Source organism: Trichechus manatus, unplaced genomic scaffold (genome assembly GCF_000243295.1).
Source record: "Trichechus manatus latirostris isolate Lorelei unplaced genomic scaffold, TriManLat1.0 scaffold00128, whole genome shotgun sequence".
NCBI classification, from domain to species: domain Eukaryota; kingdom Metazoa; phylum Chordata; class Mammalia; order Sirenia; family Trichechidae; genus Trichechus; species Trichechus manatus.
The window spans coordinates 816,519-827,546 of record NW_004444064.1 but is presented as its reverse complement, the minus strand read 5'-3'; the positions used below and the strand labels follow the sequence as shown (position 1 = coordinate 827,546).

Genomic DNA, 11,028 nt, shown 5'->3' with positions numbered 1-11,028 from the left:
CCCTGGTGCTGCTTCTGTCGTGGGGACCTGTGGGGGACAGGGGGGAGTCCACTATACACAGGTGCTGCTCTGTCCCTGGGGCTTCTTCTGCCCCAGCAAGCCGAGCAGCAGTGCTCCTGTGCCAGCTAGAACGGACCATCCGCAAGCACTCGAGAGGCTTCTGTGGTCATCAGCATTTTATCCATCTGCACTATTCCGGATTACAGCAGGTCTTGGGAAAGCTTCCTCTTTTAAAGCGTGTTACTAATAGGAGCCAGAGACTGGTGGAGGCCAACACTGGGCAAGTGTTACTAGACTGCCATCTTGTGGCCATACATCATACGAAGAGACTAATAAATCTCTGAGGTGCCAAAAAAAGAAAAGCCACGGTTTCTACCTCCACTGCTTCTATAGAACTTCCAACCTGGAACAGAAGAAGTGGTGGTGCTGGCCAAGAGGCATCGTCCTGCACTCCCAACTCCAGTACAACTGCAGCAGCAAGGGTGACAATGCGAAACACATGCTGGGAGCTGAGCTTGGACGTGTTTAGCTCCCCGCAAATTAAATGCCATTTCTTACATAAAATCCAGCGTGTTGGCTTCTTCCAAGTATGAGATCACTGTGCTGAAAGTGTGCAGTCACCTGTGTGCCCCATTCCCTCGGGCACAGCACGCATTGCTGGTGGGGCACTTCCTGCTCAGGCCAGATTCATACCCGCTCCAGGTAGTCCCGCCAAGGCAGGGAAAGCCACCTGTCATCCTGGGCGCAGTTCAACTCATTCCATGGACATACAACTGCTCACCGTGATGGTCGGTTTTGTGGGTCATTGTGGCCACTGTCCCCAGGTATTCAGTCAGACACCAGTCTCGATGTTGCAGTGAAGGTATTTTGTACATGTGATGAAAGCCCAGGATCAGACTTTAAGCAAGGGGAGATTATCCTCAATCATCTAGTTGGGCCTGATTCAATCAGCTGAAAGGCTTTAGGAACAGAACCGAGGTTGCCCTGAGAAAGAAGAAATTCTACCTGTGGACTCCAGCTTCAGCCCCTGCCTAAGAGCTTTCAGCCTGCTTGCTGCATTCCTATAGAATTCAGACTTGCCTATCCAGCCCCCACAATCATGTAAACCAACTCCTTGTGACAAATTTCTTTATATGTATATCATCCTATTGGTTTGGATGTTCTGGTTGAAACTTGGAGGACAATTACCAAATTCCTGAGGAAGTGTATACCCTTCAAAAAGGCACACATGGATCCAGGCGACTTCCTTGAGTCCATGTCCACAAGCCCCTGCAGATGGAAGCACAGCGCAGTCCAGAGAACACTGTGTGGGACACAGGGATGTTGCTCACACCTCTCGCTTCTCTCCAGCCTAGCAGCCTGCCTACACACTCCAGGCTGGAGCCCACCATCCCACCCTGTGTTTGGGCCCTCCCTGAGGATAAGAAAGGCACAAAGGCCTTTTCCTCTCCTCACATCTAAAGCATGGATGTTCTGTGTCACACACGTCATGCTCGGCACCTGCCAGCTCCTTGTTATGTCCATGTGCTCTCTCTAAAACCACCAAATCTGACACAAGAACCACAAACATGGCAGCTACTCAGTAAACATTAGCCACGAGCTCCATGACAGCAAGCGTTGCGGTCTCTGTTTTGTGTTTGAAGGATGGCACGTGGTGAGTTCTCAGGAAGTCCCGACTGAGCAAACAGCTGGCAGCACACTGCACCGACCCACGAGTGTGGGTTCTCACCTCCTGCTGCTGAGACCCCTGACGGGAAAAAGCAGTGTGGGGAAGTTTCATGCAATGATTCGGGACATCAGAGTGGCTGTCCCAGGCTGCGCCTGGCAGATGGTCCTTTCCTGAAGGATCAGGGTCTTCGTAACACTGCTGATATCATTCAAAGTGGGTTGGCACAGCCCACCATGCTCAGCCCTTTTATGTGTCAGCTTCCAAGTGCTGCCTTAAGTTAGGGACCCGAGAAAAATCTGGAAATGCCAAAAATGTTTTTAAATTAAGTTTTTAAATAAATACTTCCAACATTCTGATACTAATGGGATCAGATCTATTACCAAGTATATTTCTTTTGGAAGCTTGAAGCCATCTAGAATAACAATCAAAATATTCATGCATTAGGGAAATACATACTGAAACTGAAATCAATTACTTAAAGGAAAAAAGAAGAGAAGAAAGCAGATAATAACAAGCATATCTCTACTATAACAGACATCCGGTAATCATGGCTAATAAGGAAAAATATTTCTTGTTAGAAAAAAATCACTGACAATATAGAAATACTGTCACCTACAATACAGACACAGAAAACGTTAGAGCATTTTATGACTTCAAGACTTCTTAAGCAGGGCTCAAAAACAAACTTAAGGGAAAACACACTGGATTTGATCACTGCAAAATTAAACATTTATGCAACGGAAGCTGACAGAGCAGAAGCAGTTGCAGCCTCTCAAGTCAACAAAGGAGCCCTGGTGGTACAATGGTTAAGCGCTCAGCTGCTAACTGAAAGAAAGGCTGGCAGTTTGAACCCACCAGCAGCTCCGTGGAAGAAAAGACCCGGCGATTTGCTCTGTAAAGATGACAGCCTAGGAAACCCTGAGTCAGTTCTAGTCTGTCATATAGGGTCCCTATGGGTGGAGATGGACTTCACAGCACACAACAACAACAAAGGCAACAAGGGGTGACGATCTAGAGCGTATCAGAAACTCTGGCCAATCGGTGGGGAAGGGGGCCAATTAAAAAAAAACAAAACCAGAATCTGCATCACAGAACAAAACCTGGGGGGCCCACAAGCAAATAAGAAGCATCAGATGCTCAACATCATAAGCAAGCAGAGATGTGAAAACTAAAGGGACAGTTCTACTCTGTCCTATAGGGTTGCTATGGGTCAGACTGCCTCAACAGCATCGAGTGCTAGAGAGGCAGCTGGGACCTGAAACCCTCCGGAATACGGCGGACACGTAGAGTATCCACATATCCCGCCACCCACAGCCCTGGCCCTGGGATCACACCCAGCTAAACTCCCACACACTCCACGCAGAGACATGCGAGAGGATGTCTACTCCACCCCGCCAGAGAAAGCAGGGGGCTGGCTTCCCAGCACAATACCTTCAAGACATTAGGAAACACACAAAACCACAGCTGCACAGTTTTCAAAGACACAGATACTCAAATACACACCTGGACGGTGGGTTGGAAAGACCTCATTAAATACCAAGGGAGATGGAGAGACGCTCAGCAACGGTGAAGGGGAAACAGAGATCCATCAGAGCAGGCAGAGAGAGGATGCCAGCTGGCTCTCCATGAGGCAGACAAGGCCCTAAAATGCTGGTTTCCAAATCAAACCGATGAAAGAGATGAGAGAACAAGACACAGTGAAAACACTTAACTTGGAGCTTTCTTTCATTCTGAAAGATTTGCCAAAGCCACTTCCGACCTATTTTGAAACCTACGTATCTATCAAGTGTACAATAAACCTCAGTGATGTGACATTCACAGATGCCAAGTTCTAAGGAAAACGGTTTGGAATTATTTTTATTTACAAACCAGCAGCTGCTTTAGGTGACGTATTATATGAAATACTTACCACTGGTGTGCCAAGTTTGACGGTCATTGTGGAAGTCAGTGATCAGGCTGTTTTGCTGGCTACTCACCTGCATGCCAGGTTGAGCAGCCCTTCTCTGCCGGGGAAGAGGCTCTCGTGCTTCTGAGCATCAAGGCATCTTCTAAAAACTCAATCTTCTTGCTGAACTGCACTTCTAAAATCGGGATAACCTCTGGCATTTTTGCAGATATCAAATGGTAAGTTATGTCTGGCTTCCCAATAAACCGTTGGCGTATGCTCACTTCATAAGGAGTGCGAACCTTAATGTCATCTACATCCTCTCTTTCAAATCTGTGCATGAGCAAGGAATCTGAGTCACGGACTTCCAAGCCAGAAACAAGGACGATAAGCTTTCCTGGTTTAGCATGAGACTCTGTTCTTTGGGAAATAACGGCAGGAATTTTGATGACTATCCCTTCTTTCCCCAAAGCCTCAGAACCAGACGCTGAGGCGCCTTCCGCAGGCTTTGTTTCTGACGGTGTCTTCCAAAGCTTGGAACTAAAAGGCCACCAAGAAGGGGATTCCAGTTGTGTAAGCAACCTAGAAGAGCCAGTAACACAGAAAACTGCGGTCAGTATATATTTCAATAGTTCATACTGTGTTTGAAAACTGCCTTAACCTTTATAAAGTACTACACCATGTTATAATATTTCTTTTCCACAAGCACTCCATGAAGCAGAGACAGCAGGGATTATTATTCTCATGTTTTACAAGAGAAAACAGAGGCTCAGAGCAGTAAGGAGATTTGTCTAGATGTACTCAGCTAATCAGCAGTAAAGACACAACAAAAATGCCTATCTTGTGACAAAAATGTTGTTGTTTCTATACTATGCCGCCTTGACCTGTATAATTTTGATTTAAAATAAATCCAGATTTTAATGCCCAGAACAACTATCTAATAGAACTTTTGGAAGCAATGGAAATGTTCTATATTTGCCTTGTCCAATATAGTATCAGGCTTATACGGCTACTGAGTACTTGAAATGTAGCTAATGCAATTGAGTAAATGAATTTTTTACTTAATTTACATGTGGCTAGTGGCTACTGTATTGGACAGCACAACGCTAGAGTAACCACTAATAAAACAAAGAGATATAGACAAAAAGTCAATAGAATAAAACGGAATAATAAAACAACACTTCATTGATCCAGAAGAAGGCAGGAAAGGAAAAGCAAAGGAACAACGATGCGATGGACCTAACAGAAAACAACAGCAAGATGGTGGAATTAAACTCAACCACAGCGGTAATCATATTAAATGTAAATGAATGAAATACTCTGATTAAAAGCAAGATTATAACACTAGATTTAAAAAAAAAAAAAAAAAAGACCCAGTTATCTCCTGTTTACAAGAGACAAACTATAAACATAAAGACACAGATAGGTTGAAAGCAAAGGGACAGAAAAAAGATACATCGTGCCAAAAGTGAATCTGAAGATAAGGAGAACGAGCAGGGAAAAAGAGAGACATTATGTAATAATACGAGGGTCAACCCAACAGAAAGGTTTAACAATATTAAATGTGTATACACCTAACAACAGAACTTCAAAATTCATAAGGCAAAAATAGGCAAAACTAAGAAGAAAAACAGACAATCACCATTGTAGATTTTAAGACACCCCTCTCAATGACTCATAGAGTAAAAAGACAAAAAAAAATCATTAAGAATATAGAAATTTTGAACACTATTTTTTCAACTCGAATGATATTTCTTGAAACATCACCCAAAAGCTGCTGAATATACTTTTTTCAAGTATATTCAGAACATTTATGAAAACAGAGTATAACAAGTCTAAATCAATTTCAAAGGAATGAAATCATACAGAGTATGTCCTTTGTCTTCAAAGAAATGAAATCAGAAATCAACAAAAAGATAGCTAGAAAATCCTCATACATTTGGAAATTAAACATGCTTTTAAAAGTACAATGAACAAAAAAGCATGAAGGAAATTAAAAGACATTTGAATTGAATGAAAATGAAAACACAATATGTCAAAAATAGTGGAATACAAACAAAGCAATCATTAAAGGGAAATTTACAACTCTTAATGAATATATGTGAAAACCAGACAGTTTTCAAATCAGTGATCTAAGCTTCTATCTCAGTAAGTTATAAGAAGAGCAAAATCAACCTAAGAAAGTAGAAGAAAGGAAAAAAAGAAATCAATAAAATTGGAAACATAAAAAACTACAAAATACTAGCAAAAGTTGGTTCTCTAACACAATTAAAAAATTAGCAAGAAATGATCAAAAAAAGAGACAATACAAATTGCCAACACTGAGAATAAAAAAGGGAACATTACCACAGACCCTTCAGAAAAGCATATAAAAGGACATGATAATCAACTTCACACCAATTACTTCGACAACTTATATGAAATGGACAAAACCCTTGAAGCACCCAAACTTCTGAAACTGAAAGGAAAAAAAAAAAAGATATAGCCCTATATAAAAATGCAAACTGTGATTTAAAATCTTGTCATAGAAAAAAATATGGCTCAGGTGGCTTCACTGATGAATTCTGCCAAACATATAAAGAAGAAATAACACAAATTGTACAAAAACTCTTTAATGAATAGAGAAAGAGGGAATACTTTGTCCATTACTTTTAACAGACGACTATATAACTCTAACATGAAAACCCAATGAGCGTATTATAAGACAAGCACATAATAAAATCTCCTAATAACACACGTAAAATTCCTCACGAAAAACTGGTAAAACTAACATACAAAAACAACGTATCATGATCAACTGCTATTTATTTCAAGAATATGAGGCTAGTTTTACACTTCAAAATTAATCAATGTAGTTCATCTCATTAACAGAAAAAAAGAAGAAAAACTGTATGATTATCACAATAGATTTTAGAAGGAAAAAAAAAAAAAACTTGCTGAAATTCAACAGTCACTCAAATTAAAACTTCCAGGAAGGATGAATTAGAAGAAAATTTCCTCAACCTGATAAAGGGCATCTATTAAAAAAACGGAGCCCTGGTGGTGCAATTAAGAGATCGGCGGCTAATCAAAAGGTCTGCAGTTGAAATCTACCAGCTGCTCCTTGGAAACCCTATGGGGCAGTTCTACTCTGTCCTATAGGGTTGTTATGAGTCGGAATTGACTCAACAGCAACAGGTTTGGTTTGGGTTTTGCTATTAAAAAAACCTTACAGCTAACCTCATACTTAATAGTGAAAAAGTCAGTGTTTTCCCTCTAAGATTACGAACAAAGTAAAAACTGGATAGATTTCCAAACTATCTGAACTTTGAAATCATTCCCCAAGCCACATGCAGATCCAATAGCAAAGGGTAGAAGTCTTATTAACTCAAGGTGTTTAAGCATAACCTAACCTCTGAGAAATCAATGGCTGACCATAAAGTTATACTGACCTGGGGACAAGAAAAAAAAAAAAAATATATATATATATGGATATGTGTGTGAATATATGCATATGTGTGTATGTACGTAGCTATATATGTATTATATATAAAGCTGAGCAGAGAAATCAGATGTTGCACACTGTGGGAGAAATGCACTTCGCAGAATTATTCCAGGCAAGCCACCACAATAAAAAAACAGAACCACCATCACCACCCTGGCCGGGGGTGGGGGGTGGGGGGTGGCAGAGGGGGCAGTTAGAATCCGGAGTTGCTGCAATATGTTATTTAAAATGAACAGTTTTCAACAAAAACAAATGAGATATGCAAAGAAACAGGAGCATGAGAGCTATATACAAGAATAAAAACAGTCAATAGAACTCATTCCTGAAGGGGCTCAGATATTGAACTTAACAGCTCAAGACTTCAAAGAAGCTATTATAAAGATGTCCAAAACACTGAAAGAAACTTTTAATTAAAGGAAAGCACATAATAATGATTCATCAAATAGAGACTATAATTAAAGAGATAGAAATTACATAAAATAAATGGAAATTATGTCAAATTATACAAAATAAATGAAAATTCTCAAGTTAAAAAGTACAGTGACAGAATGATGTCTGCAGGGTGGAAACAGCTCCAAGCGCCCATGCCCCACAGAAACACCAAAAAAACGAGCAGAATCTGGCAGAAGCAACTTTGCCAGAACTCTGGAAACCAAAGGTTTACAGTAACTAAGCAAATGCTGACTCAAGATGGTAGGAAAGTGATGTGCAGAGGGGTGGGGGCTTATGGGAACTCTACTTTCTGCACAATTTTTCTGTAAACATAAAACTGCTCTAGAAAAATAAAGTCTATTTAAAAAAAAAAAAAAAGCAGCAGTTAAGTTTTGGTTTTCTATGTGCCCGTGCCACACTCCCTTCCTGGCCTGGTGACAGTCTTAAAGCTGTGGCAGCCTGCATTCCTGAAAATGAGACTCAAGTCCCTGGCTCTGGAGGGAGAAGATAGGTCTCCTTCATAAATTCTTGTGTATGTCTGTTCTAACCTGTCTTGGAGCTACCTGAAGGACCAACACAAGGAGCTTGTCGCTGTCTGGCCTATGTCAACACTCAGTCTGGGCAGAAAAGGAGCACACATTGCCTAAAAACTTCGCTGCGTGTAGCTGCCAGTGGCAAAAGAGTGCAACTGGGGCATAAAGAGACCCCTAAGTTTTGGGAGGAGAAACGAGGAAGAGAGTGTCCGTGGGAAATAAGGGCATTCAAAACCCCTGGGGATACAGGGGATTTCAGAAAGCCACATGAACACTCACGGCAGGACCTATGCTCAGAAAGCACTTGAGAAGACCCTATGCTTCCACCTAGGACGAGCCTGGGTGAGTATTTAAAGAGTGCCCTGGCACACAGCCAATCTGAAAAGTAAGTGGGGACATTACAACTAACCCTACAGAAATAAAAAAAATCATAAGGGAATACTACAAATAACATAGAGGAAATGGACAAATTCCTCCAAACACATATACTCCCTACACTGATTCAAGAAGAAATCGTGGGTTTCAACAGACCTATAACAAGTAAAGAGATTGAATCAGTAATCAAAAACCTACCAACAAAGAAAAGTCCTGGACCAGATGGCTTCACTGGAAAATTCCACCAAACATATATAGAAGTGACTCCAATTCTACATAAACTCTTCCAAAAATTAAAAGAGGAGGGAACACTTCCTTATTCTGTGAGGCAAGCATTACCCTGACACCAGCGCCAGAAAAGACACCACAAGAAAAGAAAACTAGAGACCAAAATCCCTGGAGAATACTGATGCAAACATATTCAACAAAACACTAGCAAACTGAATTAAAAAAACATTCCAAGGATTATACATCATAATCAAGTGGGACTCATCCCAGTAATACAAGGTTGGTTCAACATCAGAAAACCAGTCAATGTAATACACCACATTAACAGAACAAAGGAAAAGACCCACATGATCATCTCAATTGATGCAGAAAAGGCATCTGAGAAAATCCAACACTCTTTCATGATACAAACATTCAACACGATAGGAATACAAGGGAAAGTCCTCAATGTAATAAAGGACATTAAAAAAAAAAAAATACAAACCCACAGCTAACATTATACTCAATGGAGAAAGACACGGCTTTCTTCTTAAGATCTGGAACAAGACAAGGATGTCCACTCTCACCAATGCTATTCAACATCATTCTGAAGTCCAAGCCACAGAAATTACGCTAGAAAATAAATAAAATAAAAGGTATCCAAATTGGAAAAGAGAAAGTAAAACTACGCTTTTTTTGCAGATGACATGATCTTATACATAAAAAACCCCAAATTTTTTCACAAGGAATCTATTAGAATTAATAAATGAATTCAACAAAGTGGCAGGTAAAAGGGCAACATACAAAAAACAGTAGAGTTTCTATACACCAGCAATGAGCAAGAAGAAAAGGAAATGAAGGACACATTAACAGTTACAATAGCATCTAAAAGAATAAAGTACCTAGACATTAAACTGAAGCAAGAAGGTGAAAAGACATGTACACACAAAACTATAAAACATTACTAAATGTTCTATAGTATAAACGTTTTAGTAAACAAGTAATGTTTACTAAACATTTCTTTAAGAAATTACAGAAGATCTAAATAAATGGAAGAACATTCGTGTTCATGAATTCGAAGGCTTAATATAGTTAAGATGACAATACTACCCAAAGTGATCTATAAATTCAGTGTAAGCCCCATCAAAATCCCAACAGGCTTCTTTGCAGAAAGGGAAAAGCTAATCCTCAAATTTATATGCAAGGGCAAAGGACTTCGAATAGCTAAAGCAATCTTGAAGAAAGGTAAAGTAGCAAGACTCACACTTCCTGATTTCAAAACATACTCTAAAGCTATAGGAATTAAAACAGCCTGGTACGGAAATAATAATAGACACACAGACCGATGGAACAGAATTGAGAGTTCAGAAATAAATCCATACATCTATGGTCAACTGATTTTCAACAAGGGTGCTAAGTCTATTCAGTGGGTAAGGAAGAGTCTCTTCAATAAACGATGCTGGGAAAAAATGGATTCCCACATTCAAAAGCAAGAAATCATGACCTATGCTTCACAACATATACAAAAAACAATTCAAAATGGATTAAAGACCTAAACGTGAAAATCAAAATCATAAAATTCTTAGGAGAAAACGTAGGGGAGAGCTATGGGATCTAGTTTTTAACAATAGATTTTCTAATATGATAACAGAAGCACAAGCAGCAAAAGACAAAACAGATAAATGGGACCTCATAAAAATTAAATAATTTTGCTCATCAAAGGACTTTATCAACAAAGTGAAGAGAAAATCTACAGATTGGGAGAAAATTTCTGGGAATCATATATCCAACAAGTGTCTAATATCCAAAATATATACTTCTACAACTCAACAACAAAAGACAAAGAACACAATCAAAAAATGGGCAGAAGACTTGAACAGACATTTCACCAAAGACATTCAAATGGACAACAAGCGCATGAAAAGAAGCTCAACATCATCAGCCATTCAAAAAAACCAAACCCATGGTCACTGAGATGATTCAGAATCCTGTGTTACGAAGTAGAACTGCTCCACAGGGTTTTCTTGGCTGTAATCTTTAGGAAAGCAGATCACTAGGCCTTTCTTCCACGAACTGCTGAGTGGATTTGAATCACCAACCTTTAGATTAGCAGCCAAGCACAAACGATCTGTACTACCCGGGGACCACATTAGCCATTAGGGAGATGCAAAGCAAAACTATAATGAGATACCACCTCATCCACATTAAAATCGTAATGATATTTTTTAAAAAAAAATAAACAACAGATGTTAGCAAGGTTGTGGAGAAACCAGGAACCCTCGTCCACTGTTGGTTGGAAAGTAAATTGGCACAGTCACTGTGGAGGAGTTTGGCAGTTCCCCAGGAAGTTGAACACACAACTACTATACAGCCCAGCACTCCCAATCCTAGGCATCTACCTAGAAGAACTACTATATAGCACAGCACTCCCAATCCTAGGCAT

The 11,028-nt window shown here is 40.0% G+C and overlaps 1 protein-coding gene across 9 annotated transcripts in view; it reads right to left on the bottom strand.

Moving 5' to 3' along the window:
• SNAP47 (synaptosome associated protein 47) overlaps window positions 1-11,028 on the bottom strand; it is an 80,462-nt gene that overhangs the window by 30,217 nt on the left and 39,217 nt on the right. For 7 of the 9 annotated variants that reach the window (XM_023739050.1, XM_023739049.1, XM_023739045.1 and 4 more), the window contains exon 3: window positions 3,646-4,136. In XM_023739050.1, the coding sequence (XP_023594818.1) occupies window positions 3,646-4,136 (491 nt within the window). Of the gene's footprint in view, window positions 1-3,172; window positions 4,137-11,028 lie in introns of all 9 variants that reach the window. The other 2 variants (XR_002825369.1, XR_002825370.1) reach the window with 2 other exon arrangements.